This window comes from Xyrauchen texanus, chromosome 29 (genome assembly GCF_025860055.1).
Source record: "Xyrauchen texanus isolate HMW12.3.18 chromosome 29, RBS_HiC_50CHRs, whole genome shotgun sequence".
In the NCBI taxonomy this organism is placed as follows: domain Eukaryota; kingdom Metazoa; phylum Chordata; class Actinopteri; order Cypriniformes; family Catostomidae; genus Xyrauchen; species Xyrauchen texanus.
The window spans coordinates 21,368,927-21,386,030 of NC_068304.1; the positions used below are offsets into that span (position 1 = coordinate 21,368,927).

Below are 17,104 nucleotides of genomic sequence, written 5' to 3' on the forward strand. Positions count from 1 at the left end.
ATGTCATTGGAGAGATCATGTGGTCTTGAAAAATTGCTGGGCGGTTTGGCCATTCCAGCACAACTAGCAGCACCGTTTCGTTGTCCTCATGAATTTTGCACAACACTTGGTGAAGTGGATGGGAGGGAATGTATATTTGCATACCACTGGCCATTTGTAGGCTAGATCATCCAGCCCCTAGCAGAGCATGAGTCATGTAGTAACTCAGTCAATAATATGTTGTCCTGGGAGGCAAATAGGTCTATTTTGGCTTACCCAAATTGATACATATCATCAGAATGGGCGAAGTCTCCATTCTCCCTGTATAACGCCCTGTCACAAAAGCAAATCTGTGCTGTGTTTCAGGTGACCTGGAACTTACGTCGCACGTATCGATAGGAGATGTTTCACGCACTAGGAGAAAAGCTGATGCGCCAAGTTAATCATTGGGCACGGTCAAAGTCCCCCCTGGTGATTTATGTATGCCACATCCACCGTGTTGTCAGTTCGGTTTAGGAAATATTGGAAAAACACTGGACGACTGGCCGGAAAGCCATCAATACTAGAAATACAGCAAGTAGTTCCAGACAATTTACCAGGTCATTTGTACATCTGTCCAGGGGCCAAAGTCCCGACATCCGTGGCAGTAGAATCTGCTGTGAGCATTGTCTATTGATATCATCTCTATTGCATCTTTCACAAAGTGTAAAATAGCTTATCAAGCTTATCGAATTATAAAAAAGCGTTTTACACTCTATGTGGGTTTCATGTTATTCTTCTTTCAAGAGCAAAATTTGTCTTAAATCACATTAATACAAGATTAATAGTGATAAAAAATATCGAAGTCATAAAGTCAGCAGCATTAGACAAAGTAGAATAATGAACAAATATTGCTTTGTATCCTGTTATTGGGGATAAGGAAATTACTAATACCCTTATCTCTTCAAGTCAAACAAATTGTCAAATTGAATGCAATATGCTGTTTTAAAATTGGTATAAAACACAGAGCATACTATGCTTGCATAACATTGTTGAATGCATAAAATAAAAGTGACTATCAAACACTTTAATAGACTAATTAAAACAAGGGACTCATACACAAGAACACACAGTTGAACTAAAACAGTGTTCCAGCAGTATCCAAAACCGAAGACAGCACCCCCACCCCCACATGCACACACTTCAAAACTGGTTCAGGAGCCGGTGATTCTTTCTTTGCACTCAAAATACACTTGAATCATGAAAATACCCATCTGTTCGATTGGGAATGATACAGCAGTCCATGTCATTGAATCGATTCGTCCCTTCTTGGTTGGTTAATATTACTTCTCACACTTTTACTCTGACAGGAAGAATAGTCCTGTATCCTCAGTGACCACTGTTCTTCCCACTGTCAGTCTTTGCAGGGCCACAGAAAAGCAACTAGGGCTTTCCGTACTTTGTAATATAGAGTTGGAAGGGTTTTAAAAATCTGACAAGGGATTTCCTCAACTGCTATCCTGACATGATTCTTTCACTGTCCATAACTGATGAGTAACAACATTTAAGGAGGGGATCCTAGAAAGCTGTGCAAACCTCCTCATTGTTTTTCAGACAAGAGGAGCCAAAGGCATTGTCTTGCTATAGAAGGGCAGGAATTTATTTTCTTCCTGACCACTTCTGCTATTGAAAATGTGTGGCACAGATGATGGTGAAATGCACTGAGATTTACAGTTATAGTTAAAGGCATAGTTTATATGCATAATTCTGTCATCATTTACTTATGCTGTTCCAAAACTCTGTAATTAAAAATGTTTAAAATATCTTGGCTACTCTTTGGCATATAATGAAAGTGCAAGGAGATGGGTGCTGTCAAGCTCCAAAATGACAAAAAGCACCATGAAATTATCATGAAAGTAGACCAATATTTGATATTTATTTATTTATTTTAAGCCCCTTTTCTAGTAGGTGTAGTAGGTTTTCTAGTAGGTTACTTACCTCAATCCGGGTGGCGGAGAACAAGTCTCAGTTGCATCCGCTTCTAAGACCTTCAATCTGCACATCTTATAACGTGGCTCGTTGTGCATGACACAGCGGAGACTCGCAGCATGTGGAGGCTCAAGCTACACTCACCATGCACAACTTCCCACACGCCCCACTGAGAGCTAGAACCACTAATCGTGGCCACGAGGAAGTTACCCCATGTGATTCTACCCTGGAGACCTGGCTGGAGTCACTCAGCACACCCTGTATTCAAACTCGCTACGCCAGGGGTTATAGTCAACATCAATACTCACTGAGTTACCCAGGCCCCAAATATTTGGTATTTTTAAATAATCTGCATTGGCTGCATTGGTATATATCGGCATCATTGCTCACTGAAAGTCAGATGTTCCATTGTAGCTCTCAAATCAAACATGGTGTCATTAGACAAGGTTGTCGTCGATGTCATTTGGCCAGGAGACATGTGAAAACCAATGACGTTTGATGTCATTGAAGCAAAAATATCTAATGATTTCTCTCTTCTCCTCTCATACTTCGTTTAGCTCGGAGCCCCATTTTCTCCCATCTTATCATCTCTCTGAAGGGTCTGTGGACTATAAGGGCCTTTGAACGGCAGACCTACTTTGAGAACCTGTTCCAGAAGGCCATGAACACCCACACAGCCACCTGGTTCCTATACCTGTCAACCCTACGATGGTTCCTCTTCCGAGCCGACATAATCTTTGTGTTTTTTTTCACGCTGACTGCCTGGATTGCGGTAGGAACCAACCGTAAGAGCGCTCCTCCATCTGTATCTAGACAAAATATGTGAGAGTGCACTAAACAAGCAGCAGAGCATGTTGAGTGAGCCACTGTTTATTTGAGGGTTCTTCATGTAAGAAGGGCTCGGTGGGTCCAAAAAGCCAATGAACGCTTGATTTAGGGAGTTTTACAGGCAATTGATTTTTATTAAGAGGTAATTGAGAGCAGTGCTTGGAAATGTCTTTGAAGTGTAGTACTGAGTTCATCGTGTGTACTGTTGTACTTGTGTTTATATGTTTATACTTGCTTTTTGGTGCATGTATGTGTGTGTGTGTGTGTGCGTGCATTATTCCACAGAGGATAAACCGGGTGAGATTGGTATCATCATATGCCTGGCAATGCTCATTCTAGGCACCTTCCAGTGGTGTGTTGTCACCAGCATTGCAGTAGATGGAATGGTAAGTGCATCTTTATTTTTAGTGCAACAGGGAGATACTAACTAAAAAGCAGTGATGCTGCTAACTTGAATATTCTGGGTTCAGACAATTTACCAGGTAATTTGTACATCTGTCCAGGTGCCAAAGTCCCGACATCCGTGGCAGTAGAATCTGCTGTGAGAATCGTCTATTAATATCAATATTAAAAGTTCATCTCAATTGACAGTATTTGTGGCATAATGTTGATTACCACTAAAATGAATTTAGACTCATCTTTACTTTTCTTAATAAAAAGCAAAGATCTGGGTTACAGTGAGTAAAAGTTAAAATATTCACTGTTTCAAAAGTATAGCAACAAGACGTAAACAAAATGTGCTTTAACATGATTTTAGTGTGATAAAATCGCTTATTAACTTTTTCTGTGTAAAGATATAGCCAATTTTACAACTTCATTGCCATGATGACATAATGCTGTAAACCCTAAAATGACCCAACTACAATTTAAAAAACTTAGTAGCTCAAATATTCGTAATTCATGTAAGGGATTTTATAAAATTATGTACTTCGCATTTCTTTTAAACCCTCCAAAAATTGGCCCCATTCACTTCCATTGTTAGTGCCTCACTGTAACCCTGATTTTTGGTAATCAACATGATACCACAAATGCTGTCGTTCTAGTACTGTACTGAATCCAGAATATTCCTTAAAGGGATACAAATTAGAATTCTGTCATTGTTTGTTCACCCTCATGTTGTTACAAACATGTGTGGCTTTCTTTATTCCGTGGAAAACAAATGTAGATGTTAGGTGAATGTTAGGGATTGACAGCCTCAGTCACAATGCACTTTTGTTATATGGAAAATAAAATGCAATGAAAGTGTATGGTGACTGAGACTTAAATTCTGCCTAACATCTCCTTTTGTGTTCTATGGATGAGTCATATGGGCTTAAAACCACATAAGGGTGAGTAAATGATGACAGAATTTTCATTTATGGGTGAACTTTTCCTATCCCAAACTATTTTAAAGTAGCCTGAGAGAAGCTTTTCCAGAAAATGAAGTAGTTCAAGCTGTTCATACCTGTATTATTATATAATACATAGTTGTATTATTAGTTATTATTTATTCATTTAAAAAAAAAGCTTTCCTTCCTTAAATTGCTTCAATGTAATTGCTACTTTTGTTATTAGCTTGTAGTGTTGCTACTTTGGAAAAGCGTAGCTTGACTGTAGTTTAGCTACACTGTAGCACACCCACACATTTACTGTAGTGATTAACAGTAAAGTCTTTTTTGTTTATCAGTCCTTTTTTCAACACACACACACACACACACACACACACACACACACACACACGCATACCAGCTTGTTTTTTTAGTTGTACTTGAGTGCAGAAATTGTCCTGTTCTCTAACACTGTGAAAAATATTGCCAGAGTGAGTTTTTTTCAGTCAGTTTCCCAAAGTGAAAAACTGACAGGGCTTATCAAGGTGCAGGACATTTTGTTTCCCCCTCACTATACCCCAATCAGGAGAATAGTTACAATGATACTGATACACAAATGTAGTGGCTCTTTATTTTGCCTGTGGCACACGTACAGACTAACAGTATGTGCACTCATACTGCTTCCCTTAGCACACACAAACACAGAGGTCAAGCATCATTTAAAGTCTAAACAAACCACATGCAGCTTGGGCTTCAATGGACCTGGTGACATCATAACCCTCTAATCCTTATTCCTCCAGATGCGTTCTGTTGACCGGGTTTTTAAGTTTATCGACCTACCGTCTGAGACACCCAAACTGCACCGAAGCAAAGGCACAGACCTGATTATTGACAATGTGGATGCCCGGCCTGACACAAGCTGGCCCAACCGCGGTCAGATTGATGTGCGGAATGTTACGGTCAAATACACAGAAGCAGGTCATGCTGTCCTTAAGAACCTCTCCTTCACTGTGGAAGGTGGACAGAGGGTACGTACAAGCCACTATTGTATCAATTCCCACACTTAAAGAGATTAAAGTTCAACAAAACATGAAAATTCTTTAATAATTTACTTACTCACGTGTAGTTCCAAACCTGGAACACAAAAGTAGATGTTTGACAGTATGTTAGTCTCAGTCACCATTTACTCTCTTTTCCATTGTATCTTTTTTCATACAATGATAGTGAATGGTGACAGATGGTGTCAAAAGTCTCGTTTTGTATTCCATGGACAGAAGAAAGTAAATCAGGTTTGAAACAACCTGACAATAAGCTGGTTTACATGCACATTCTTACATCGAATTTGTGTAAAACCCAGACAACGTGTGTGGTCACGTAAATTCATTAAACGGCTTTCCATTCTCGTGTAAGGTCATAAACGGCTTAAGAAGAACCCGATCGACATGGGTAGATTTTTTTCAATTACCCAAATTGCACATTGCATGTAAACACCTTTATCTGTGTTCTTACCAGTTTATCCAATGTGTGCAAGTGTTATGCGCAAGCCACTTTTGATGTCAAATGCAGAGAATAACTTTAAAATTATAATTTCATTTAAGTTATTTAAGATTATTTAAAATATCATGTAAATGATTTTCTTTGCTTTGTTGCATATTTGTATTCAAATGGGGCATTTTGTAGGTAAATTGTCTCTAAGCACAATATTACCATATACTGTAGCTTGAATTGTGCTTTGTTTTTTTTTTAGGTAACAGGTTTTGGAAACAGAGTGTGAAATTTTCATTTTGCAAAAGTCTCGTACTGTGTGTTTAGCTTCATAGATGTCAGAGAGAATGTTTGTGCTTTGATGTGATGTGCTTTGTGAGTTTCTTTGATGCATTTTGTATGAAATCCATGTAGGAAGTAGGGTACAAGGGGGCTAAAGGCACTCCTTAAGGAAATTTAGCTTTTTTCTTGTCACAAAATGTATCAAGGTCGCAAAATGTATTTATTTGTATTGAATATTCATAGAGGAACATTATTTGTGTGAAAAGAAGTGAAGGTTGTTTAGATTAAAATTCAGTTAAAAATATAAATAAAAATGGTGGTGAAGGAGCCGTTTTCCCCACATTTGGGGTAAAAGGCTCCATCACTTAAAAGGTTCCCAGGGGCTTTATATATAATGTAGATCCCGGGGCAGTAGTTATAGGGCACAATATGTCAACTTTTACAAAAAAGTTTTAGACAGCAAGATGGTTTTTTTGAGTAACAATTTAAGATGATGCTTACTCAAAATGTCCTGTTAATTTCAAACCCATTTGGCATTTTATTACATCTAAGTTATCTCTATTACGACTGGATGAGTCAATGTGAGCCCACTTTGAACTTCTTTCATAACAAATCTATTCACCCCACTTTGAAAAACAGTGTGTTTAATAGGGGCCTTTAACCCCTGCAACAGGGGGGCTTTTTACCACATATATAAATATATATATATATATATATATATATATATATATATATATATATATATATATATATATATATATATATATATACATACACACACACTGATATTCATGAGCTACATAAATTTGCAACATTTAAAAAAAAAAAATATATTAGATCAAATTGCCTCAGAATCACAAAGATCTCATGAAACAGGAAAATGTTCCAGTGTATAATGACAAATAGATGTTTAGGAATTGACTGTGGTAGGTTTTTGGGAGAAAATAAACTCAATGGAGCCTTTTCCTTTGTGGAGCCTTTAGCCCCGTTGTACCCTACATAAGTCCAGTCATCCATTACAATAGAATGCAATACATGTATTGCTGTAGATGCACTCCAATATCCAGAACAGTTTTACTGTGAAACTTAAGATTAGATAATGAGGTTTTGATAATGTGGTTTTCTTCAGGTGGGCATATTGGGCCGAACGGGTTCTGGGAAGAGCACTCTGTTCAATGCTCTCCTAAAGCTGGTTTACACAGATGGGGACATCTCCATTGACGGAGTCAACTGGAACAAAATGTCGCTTCAGAAGTGGAGAAAAGCTTTTGGAGTGGTGCCTCAGGTAACTTTGGGAAAAGCTCATCTCTTGTTTTATCTCTTCTCTCATAACTTGATGTCTCTCACATTTTATTTTTGAAATGTCTCCACCTATACCACCACAGAAAGTCTTCATCTTTACGGGAACATTCCGCATGAACCTGGACCCTTATGGTTGCCATTGTGATGAGGAGCTGTGGCGAGTTGTTGAGGAGGTGGGTTTTTGTTTTGCTGCAGGAGTCCAGAGCAATGGTCAATGACTCGAGGCCAAATGATTTGATTACCCTTTTTTGCTAGTGCAGTTTACACTAAAGCAGCATTGTCTTTACAGCTGTTGGTGTGGCAACACTATAATGGGCAGAGATTTTTGGTTATAATTTCAGTGTGTAGATTATTGATGACGACAGTTTTGATGTTTAATTCTAATGGAATGAGCCCTTTCATTGCTCATCATCTAAAGACTTGGATGAATAATGAAGTCACTTCTGTGTTTGTGTAAAGGTTGGTCTCAAGTCCTTGATTGAACAGTTTCCTGATAAACTGGACTTTCAGCTGGAATATGGAGGCTACGTACTGACTAATGGCCACAAACAGCTAATATGTCTGGCTCGCTCCATCCTCAGCAGAGCTCGCATCCTTCTTCTGGATGAGCCTAGCGCCCACCTTGATCCAATGTGAGTACCAATGGCATTAATTAAATGAATTCTGATTGAAGCCTGAAGAGGTTATTTTTGTTAGAATAATTAGTATTGAAAATAAAGACTGGCAAATAGACTGATCCTACTGTATGTTCCAAAGGATTGTCAGGTAAGAGGATTGAGCATCTATAATTAATAATGACGTTCAATCTATAAAATTCATGTACGTGTTGTTTAAAATGATCTTGTCTATTAATCTACCCAAACTAAATACCTTTAGATTTTATGGACAGTAGGTAAAGGTTGCTGTGCTTTGTCTTTGGTTTCAGAACAATAATGGTATTAAAGAAGACACTACGACAGACTTTTTCCAAATGCACTATATTACTGTCTGAACATAAAGTGGAACCACTACTTGAGTGCCAGTCTTTCTTGGTAGGACTCTCGCTCTACTTGTCTAACACAGCTCATGTCAATTTCCTTATTTACAATTATTATTAAAAAATTTTTCACTGTTATAGTTAGTTTGCATCTAGGGGGAAAAAATTGTTTATTTAATTAAAAGCTGGTGTAAGTGATTTCTGCACCACTAGAGGCACCCAATGGAATTGCAGAAATAAAAAGTTTCCAAACAGGTTTCCTCAAACACTCCTCCCATCTTCCATTACAAACAGGTAGTTTGTAATGAACCCTGAATTTTTACCATTGGCAGAAAACCTGATTTTCTGATTGGCTTTTTAATCGTTTGTGATATCTGCCAGGTTATGGGGATATTTCATAAGTGGTATTAAAACAAATAAAAATTGCTTACAGCAGCTTTAACTTGGTAGCAGAAGTTGGTTAAAACAAAATGTTTTTTAAATATAAAGTTTATTCTTCACCTCTTCTCTAAATCTCTTGTGCTACAGATGATGGAGAAAGGCCAGGTGAAGACTTATGAGTCCATTCAGAGGCTGCTGAATGAGACCAGTCATCTAAAGCAGGCCATAAGTCCAGCCGACCGACTCAAACTCTTCCCCCGCCGGAATTCTAGCATGCGCGTTCCTCAATCCAAACTCGGCTCTGTTACTCAAACACTCCAGGAGGAGGCAGAGGACAATATTCAAGACACTCGCCTCTGAGCGTCTCAAATTGAACTTCCAATTCAAGCTGATTTTTAAAGGTCTCAAATAGTACATTAAATTGGATGGCCTATCTTTGGAACACATTTGAGATGGAAATTTTTTTGAACAAGACATGTATGGTAGAAGGCACAGGTGGTACACCATAGCCTCTCACAATGTATATTAGTGAGGTCAGGAGTAATTGAACACTGCAAGGATCATAATGTAATTATTTGTTGATCATGTCAAACATTTTCTTTCATTTCACTCTTAACATTTAATTTATTGAGAATATATCTGACATTCTTTGAAAGTGCAGCAAACGGTCTGGCATGAATCATGAAAATTAAATGACTCTTTATTGTCCAATTTCTTTAGACATGTCATAGACTAGTAAAGGAATTTTTGGACTTTTTTTTAAAGTGTAAATATATGCTAAAGACTTCTGTAAAACAAATATATTTTTCAAGACTTCATTTCTCTCCTCTCATTGTTGAAGCGGGGTTTGCGTCATCAGGAATGACCGCAGTGCTGCTCTTACCTTAATATTTTATTCTGCCAGAGAAGATTCAGGGGAGAGGACACAAAAAAATAGTTGATAAACTATTACAGCTGAATGGTTCAATCTTTTTGAATTATTCAGTCTCAAATAAAGAAATCAGTAGCATCAAGGGTGTGTGGGGATGTTTTAAAGAAGAAAACCAAGGGCTGATATTGATGTCTAGGATAGTGCATTTTAATTCTTGTGCTTGGAGGAAACAGGACAATTTCTCTGAACCCCGTCAGACAACTATAATACAGTTAAACATCAGAGGTCGACAGTAATCTCTTCTGTACATAAGAACAATAATGAATTTAAAAGAAAACTTGTTTAACCTAACAGAACACAAATGGACAAGTAATGTGTGCCACTTCAAACTGTATGGTTTGGGTCAAGCCAGTCACTGAGCACGCATGAGGGTAATCGAAAATACTAATTATGGCTTAACAGACACAACAAAATATCCTGTGTTTGCGATGCCAGTAATAAATGCCACATTCTGTTTGCTTTGAAACGAATGAAAAAATACAAACCAAAATGTAATATTACAAACAGTATATACAGTTCTCACATTCCCTTCACGTTCCTCCAATGGACAAGTGTAATATCACACGCACGCGCACACACACACACACGCTAACTAATATAACATTTAAGATCCCAGTTCGTATTTACACATATTTGGTAAAACCCTGATTCTGACAGTTTCTAAAACTCACCGTTCATCTATTTAAACATAGAACACTTCATTGAAAATACTAAAGAGCAAAAAGACTACCTGCTTTAACTTTGATCCAAAACATTTTACCTTAAAGGCAAAAGTGTTCAAGCACTTTTTTGTAGTAGAATTTTTGTATTATCTTACGTTTGTCAAAGTTCTTTACTTAAACAGTTAATATATTAAACTATGGTCCCATAGTACACAATGTTATATAGTGTAACAAGTATGGACAACATTTACAAATACTAAAATGCTGCCTGTAACCAAACTTCACAACACAGAGGGTGATAACCAACTAAGGGCAATGGGAGGGCAGTGAGAGGAGTCTATCATTGATTACTGTAGTCTTCATTACAGTTTGGATCCAGGATCCAGATCTGGTCTTGTGTAAAGTTGTTTGTATTGTTGTGGGGTGGGGGCTGCCTTGCTCTGCTGCTCATGGAGGCTCTGCTCAAAGTACTGCCTTGACTTTGAAGGGAACTACTGCTGCTGCTGCTAGTGCTCACTTGCTGAGCCCCTCTGCTGCTTGGGATGGGCAGTTGAGATCTGGGCCTTGTCAACCGCCGAGGGGAGATGTGATGACTGTCAGTCTTTCCACAGACAAAACAACAAATGAAATAAACACATAAACATAATTTTAAAAGAATAGTTCACCCAAAAACAGGAAATACTGCCATTATTTATTCACCATCATGTTGTTTCAAATGCATGTGCTGTTATTTGAAGGAATAGTTCTCCTAAAATATAAAACATTTCTCATCATTTACTCACCCTCATGCTATGCAGACGTGTCTGACTTACTTTATTCTGCTTAACATGAGCAAAGATTTTTAGAAGAACATCTCTGCTCTGTAGGCAGCACATTTACAAACAAATGGGCTACATACCGGTACATTTACAAACAAATTTAGAGATATCAAATAATTAAAATAAAACTAGTATTATACTACTATAAAAGTTTAAAAACTACGTCTAAAGGCGCATATTTTCCAATGATTGTGTTAGTGTATATGTCTATGTATGTGGCAACGTGGCAGTGGACTACCTTGCTTATGTCTGGTTCAGATTTGCTAGAGCACATGGTCTGGAGTTCCCTGATTAGATCAGTCTCATCATCAGAGTAGAGAGAAAGACCAACAGCAACTCCATCACTGAGTCTGCAAAAGCACGTTCACACAGTTCAGTACATTATTATTGAGGAAACACTGCCATCTGCTGGTAGTATAAACACATCCACACTCATAGAAGACAAACCTTGCATGATTGGCATTTGTCATTTGGCTAGCGTCTAAATTAGCCAGAGATCCTACACAAAAAAAATAAGAAAATAATTGAAATCATTGACATGTAAAAAGCAAAATTAGAAATGAAAGTTATATTATAGTTACTATAGCAGATGTGCACATACCGCATAATAAATAATACATTTGACCTCACCTTCTCTCAAAGAGCAGCTTGAGCTCCTCCCAGGGGCGGGGCTTCCTTTCTTCCGTGGACTGGTATTAGCTCGTCTCCAAGCACTATTATCACGTCCTTTTCTGCCACTATTTCTGTAGGAGCCAATCATGGAGATTGGGAAACATCCTCCTTGGAACTCTGGTAAGAGCCTGTCAATCTCTAACCATACAAACAGGGTAAAAACAGAGGTCTTTTCTGAAATACTTGATTCTGATTGGTCAGTCACAGTTGATCGTTGTCCCAGGCAACAGATTTCTTATGTAACCTGTGCTAGTTTCATGCCTTTAGTGTTACTCTGTGGTCTCTTTTTTTGTCACACAATTAAATCATTTCAACTTAAAATCAATATTCCATGTCCACTTGCTTATTTATTTGGTTATTAGCCATTTAATAAGTGAGATAATGGTCCGGACCACTCTTTCAGGGTTTTTGAAAATTACCAGTTGACTGTACAATGTAAATACCGCTCCACTGTCCTGAAAGATTTACCGGTAATGTTTAACTGCTGATGGTTGCGTACCTGGTCTGGGCAGTGGGCAGCCTTGTAGCACGGCTTTATTCAGCAGGATATTCAGAGCTGCTTTGACTACAGCTCTCTGACCTGGGCTCAGACCTTTATTGTTGGGAGACCACCGCTGGGAGGGAGAGCGCTTGGCTGTTACTCTAGATATTACAGCATCTTCGACACGTGGAGCTATCACTGAATTCCAAAGCCTTGCCAACCACCTTAACACAAAGAAACCCAATAAAAAATCCATAGACCACCATTTACATAAAATCCTTACAATGTGCAATTACAATGCATATAAAAATGGCGTGAGAAAGAAATTAATATTTAAGATCAAATTAGATTGGCTTACTTGGGAATTGTCTGGGTCTGTTCTGGATACACAGGGCAGGAGAGGAAGATATAGGGTCCCAACAAGGCCTCAGAGGTCCCAAGATGCGAGAGGCAGGCGTTGAGTTGGTACCAGACTGAACACACCCAAGAAAGTGCTTTGTGTAAGGGCTCATTAGATGTCCAGCACTGGCCTTGAGTCTGCACGACCACAGCAAAACAAAGAAAACACGATTTGAGGAAAATCCAACCTCAAGATGGCCCAGAGCTAGTGTGAGAGAGTTTTGGGTGTGTTAATGGAACCGTCTTGATCGCTGTGGTGAACGTTTATTGATCCGTGTATTTTTATGCCTTGCACATTGAAACATTTGGTTTTCTGTGATGTTTAGATCTTTGTTGTTGTGAATTCTGCGGAATTAATTATGTCACCAAAGTAACATATTGGAAGAACCATTGCCATTGACTGAAAATTAGAAACAAATCACAAAATTTTATTTATGAATTCACAGACATAATATGTGCATTTCCAGCATATGTCCTTATTTACAAAAACTCCAAATAAAGTGATAATTTGCACATGCGTGTCATGGGAATTTTGCAGTTGATTTAAAATTGAATTGAAATTGTGTGAAAACTGTAATAACCTGGGTAAATATGTTGCCCTCCAAAAGAAGGCTTTTGCCAATTGCAACAAATGCATGCTAATTTACAGTATGACTCCCACTAAATAATAATAATAACTTTAATTTGTACTCAATATAATATGACATTTATTCAAAAATATATTTAATTATAGGATTATACAAAATAATAATGAAATCCCAGCTATTTAGCAATTGTAAGAGTATGAGAATACCTGTGAATTACACTTTTCTTTATCTTATAATTCACAAAGAAGAAAATATTATGTAGACGGTAAGCCATCACGCCATGAATGTATACTACAACGTAATGTGAATATCAATCCGCCAATACCCTGACCATGTTAAAGTTGCGCTCAAGCAAAACACAGAGGGTGCACAGGAGAGAACTGGTGGTTTTGTTGGAGCCAGACACAATTGTTTGGCATACTGGTGCAAAAAATGTGTGGGGCAGCCGATGAAAACATCAGCAATATTACATGGCCAGTAAAAAGAAAATATCCTTATTATTGAGCCCTGGACTAACGAACACCCATGTTGTCATACAGTCAGAGCTCTGAATGTTTATTCGAATGATTTGGCAGTCACACCCCAAACTCTTTTCAAAACTATTCTAAGTATACCAAAGGAATTTTGACTAAATTTAGAGCTGAATGTCTATTCTGGTTATCTTGTGGTCTTCCCTGTGGCTCATTAGATAATGAGCAGGGCTGACCTTGTGGAGGAGTTTTCTGCAGAGATGACGTCCCAGCATGCCTTTGATGGGCTCAGTGTCCCAGCGCAGCTGAACCCAGCGGAAGTGCTGCTGTAATCGTAGCTCAGCTCCTTGCAGGCATGACCTGGCCAGCGTGCCAATCAGAAAACTCCTTTCTCGGAAGTAGTAAAGCCCATCGTGACCTATGTGACCAAAACAAGTAGAAATAAGTCACCTCATGCAGTGAATTTCTTTTTCAGGTCTGAATTAATTAAAACTTACTGCAAAGTTTTAGCTGTGCTTCGTGTGTATGAATGTATCTAAATCTCACCATTGTTGAGGGAGAAGGTATAGACTGATCCTCGGTTCTCCAGGGCCTCACACAGATCTCCCAGAATGTGGCTGAGAGAGTGAGTTTTCTCCAGACCCTCCAGGACCACCACCACACATCGCCCTGCACTGCCGTCATGCAAAGACACCAGGAACCCTGATACACACAAACCACTAAAATTGAAGAGTTCATTTTTTTTCTATACACATCACATGCACAGAATCATGCATAGTTTTTTTTAATTATTAACACATTTTATTGATTCCATTCAACAAATTAAAGAAACATAACAGAAAATGTAGAAAAAAATTAGAACTCCTGATCTTAACACCCCCCCAAAAGACATGGGTTATGTCTCCTTCCTCTGATTGGCATCGCCAGCAGGTGGACGTGTCTTTAAGACCAAGCCTATACAATCTAGAGGGGGTCCAATAAAATCAATGTAAAATCTTGAAACGCATAAGGCGCACCCTTGCATCTCTAGATGCAGACCTGATGTATTTTAGAATCCTAGCCCACACTCCCTCTTCAAATACCAAGTTTAAATCTTTCTCCCATAATCTCTTGAGGGAAGTTGAAGCTCCATCCACCCGACTCTGAATTAGAAGTGAGTAATACACTGATGCCTCATGACCTTTTCCAAAAGCAGTAATCACCACTCCCAGAGTATCTGCCGCTTTCGGGGGTCGTATGCCACTCCCAAAAAAGTACAGAGCAGGTGTCGTAGCTGTAAATACCTATAACACGGAGATCTGGGGAAGCCAAAATGTTGAACCAAATCTTCAGAGGATCTCCACTCTAATTTAGGTCACTGAGTGTAGTAACCCCACTCACAATTCAGAAAGGGGGCTTATTAATACATAATTTGGGATTAAGCCACAAAGTCGAGGCAACATTTAAATAAAATGTCAGAAATAAACACTCTGGAGACTTTTGTCCATACCTACTGCGTGCAAATGCGAGATAACTAATCTCCTATTAGTTTAATAGAAAGGCTTTGCAATGGCGAAATAGGGGCAAGAACTTCCTGTTCAATACAAAACCAGGGAGGGGCTTTCTCAGGTGGAAGCGACCAATGAGCCAAATGTCTGAGACCTAATGCATAATAATAAAACAAAATGTCAAAGCCAAAGCTTCGGACTTAGACCAATTAAATCTGTATCCCGAGAACTTAGAAAAGGAAATAATAATTCTGTGGAGGCAAGGCATAGATCTAGTAGGGTCAGAGATGAATAATAAAATATCATCTGCGTAAAGCAGAATCTTATGCGCCACACCTCACGCCATCACCCCTGGAAAATCATCTTCCTTTCTTATCACAGCTGCTAATGATTCCAGGGCAAGACAGAACAATAATAGTGAAAGAGGACAACCCTGCTGGTTGCCCCAATCCAGAGTAAAATAATCTGAAATTAATCAATTTGTTTGTACCTCCACTACAGTAAAGTAACTTAATCCATTCAATAAAAGTATTCCTGAACCTGTACATTTCCAAAATCTTAAAAAGATAACCCCATTCTACCATATCAAACACCTTTTCAGCATCAAGTGAGATGGCAGCGACCATCATTCGCCACTGACCACATACTGATTAAATGCCTAATGTTATGCGGCCCAGAATAAACCCCACCTGATCTGTATGCATAAGAGATGTCATAACTTTACTTAATCTGTTACCCAAAATTTTTGACAACATTTTAACGTCTAGCTGGATATGCGAAATTGGATTGTAACTCTTACACTCGCTTGTATCTTTTTCCTTTTTAAGAATCAAACTGCTCCTGGCTTGTGTCATGGTTGGCGGAAGCTTTCCATTCTTTAATGATTCATATAAACTTCTAACAAAAGTGGAGCCAGAACAACAAAAAAGAGTAGCAAAGCCATCTGACCAAAGAGCTTTGCCTGTAGGCAGGGGCTTAATTACCTTGTCAAGCTCCTCCAAGTTTATCACAGAATCAAGATAATTTTTTGCTTAGTTGTCAGTTTAGGGATTCCACAAAGTTTCTAATATCTTCATCAGAAGACGTGGATATATAAAGATCAAGATAAAATTCTTTAAAAGCATTATTAATATCAATGGCTAAGGTAAAAATTTCACCAAAAACAGATTTCACTGAGGGAATGGTAGAAAAAGGCTCTCTGCTTTATATATCTAGCCAAAAGCTTCCCTTCTTTGTCCCCTGACTCAAAATATGACTGTCTTGCCCTAAATAACCAAAACCACTTTCTGTGAACTAAATAGTATTATATCTGAGGCCATCAGTCTCGATACTTTTAATATTCTCTTCCAACTCCACGAGTTCTTGTGCTTTGTATTTTTTGATGAATGAGGCATACTGTATTATCTGACCCCTAAGAACGGCCTTAAGTGCCTCCCAAGCCACAGGATTCTGAGGACCAGTTGGTCTCCATGTAAACATTGATTTCAGCCTTTAACGTTTGTTGGAAATCAGGATTTTGCAAAAGGGATACATTAAAGTGCCAACTATATGATTTCTTGTTCTACATATGTGGCAACGCATCTAAAATCACCAGGGCGTGATCTGAGACTAAGATGTTTCCAATTGAGCAATCAATGACAGAAGAAATGAGGGACTTGGATATGGTAAAAAAATATATATTATAGATTAAATCTTATGGACTGATGAAAACATTTATAGTACCTACCAGATGGGTTTAATAGTCTCCAAATATCTGTAAGACTAAGATTTTTACAAATCATATGAAGTGTCATTGTTGCTCTAGGGGCTTGCACACTTTTGCTTCACTATGATCAAGGACTGAGTCCATCAATATATTAAAGCCTCCTCCCAATATTATATCATGAGGGGTGCCAGCGGCTTGCAACATCCCTTCAAGATCTATAAAAAAAGCCCTGATCATCAACGTTAGGTGCGTTAATATTAGCCAAAATCAACCTTTGCCCCTGAATTTCTGCTAAAACAATAATGACTCTTCCTAATTTATCTTTCATCTATTTGAGACATTTGAACTGTAGATGTTTACTTATCAGTGTAATGACTCCCCTGC

The 17,104-nt window shown here is 38.3% G+C and overlaps 2 protein-coding genes across 3 annotated transcripts in view; one reads left to right on the plus strand and one right to left on the minus strand.

Annotated features, from left to right (window-relative positions):
* cftr (CF transmembrane conductance regulator) overlaps window positions 1-9,311 on the plus strand; it is a 32,342-nt gene extending 23,031 nt beyond the window's left edge. The window contains exons 20-27 of the mRNA XM_052097342.1: window positions 2,505-2,732; window positions 3,061-3,161; window positions 4,883-5,110; window positions 6,979-7,134; window positions 7,235-7,324; window positions 7,611-7,783; window positions 8,077-8,182; window positions 8,656-9,311. Of these exons, the coding sequence (XP_051953302.1) occupies window positions 2,505-2,732; window positions 3,061-3,161; window positions 4,883-5,110; window positions 6,979-7,134; window positions 7,235-7,324; window positions 7,611-7,783; window positions 8,077-8,182; window positions 8,656-8,868 (1,295 nt within the window). The 3' untranslated portion in view covers window positions 8,869-9,311. The remainder of the gene's footprint in view (window positions 1-2,504; window positions 2,733-3,060; window positions 3,162-4,882; window positions 5,111-6,978; window positions 7,135-7,234; window positions 7,325-7,610; window positions 7,784-8,076; window positions 8,183-8,655) is intronic.
* Window positions 9,312-9,571: 260 nt separating this feature from the next.
* Window positions 9,572-17,104, minus strand: part of LOC127623284 (cortactin-binding protein 2-like) — a 59,709-nt gene continuing 52,176 nt past the window's right edge. For both annotated transcript variants that reach the window (XM_052097671.1, XM_052097673.1), the window contains 8 exons: window positions 14,075-14,230; window positions 13,765-13,946; window positions 12,431-12,609; window positions 12,091-12,296; window positions 11,550-11,729; window positions 11,367-11,418; window positions 11,158-11,269; window positions 9,572-10,702 (listed from right to left, as the gene is read on the minus strand). In XM_052097671.1, coding sequence (XP_051953631.1) covers window positions 10,442-10,702; window positions 11,158-11,269; window positions 11,367-11,418; window positions 11,550-11,729; window positions 12,091-12,296; window positions 12,431-12,609; window positions 13,765-13,946; window positions 14,075-14,230 — 1,328 coding nt within the window. In that variant the 3' untranslated portion in view covers window positions 9,572-10,441. The remainder of the gene's footprint in view (window positions 10,703-11,157; window positions 11,270-11,366; window positions 11,419-11,549; window positions 11,730-12,090; window positions 12,297-12,430; window positions 12,610-13,764; window positions 13,947-14,074; window positions 14,231-17,104) is intronic.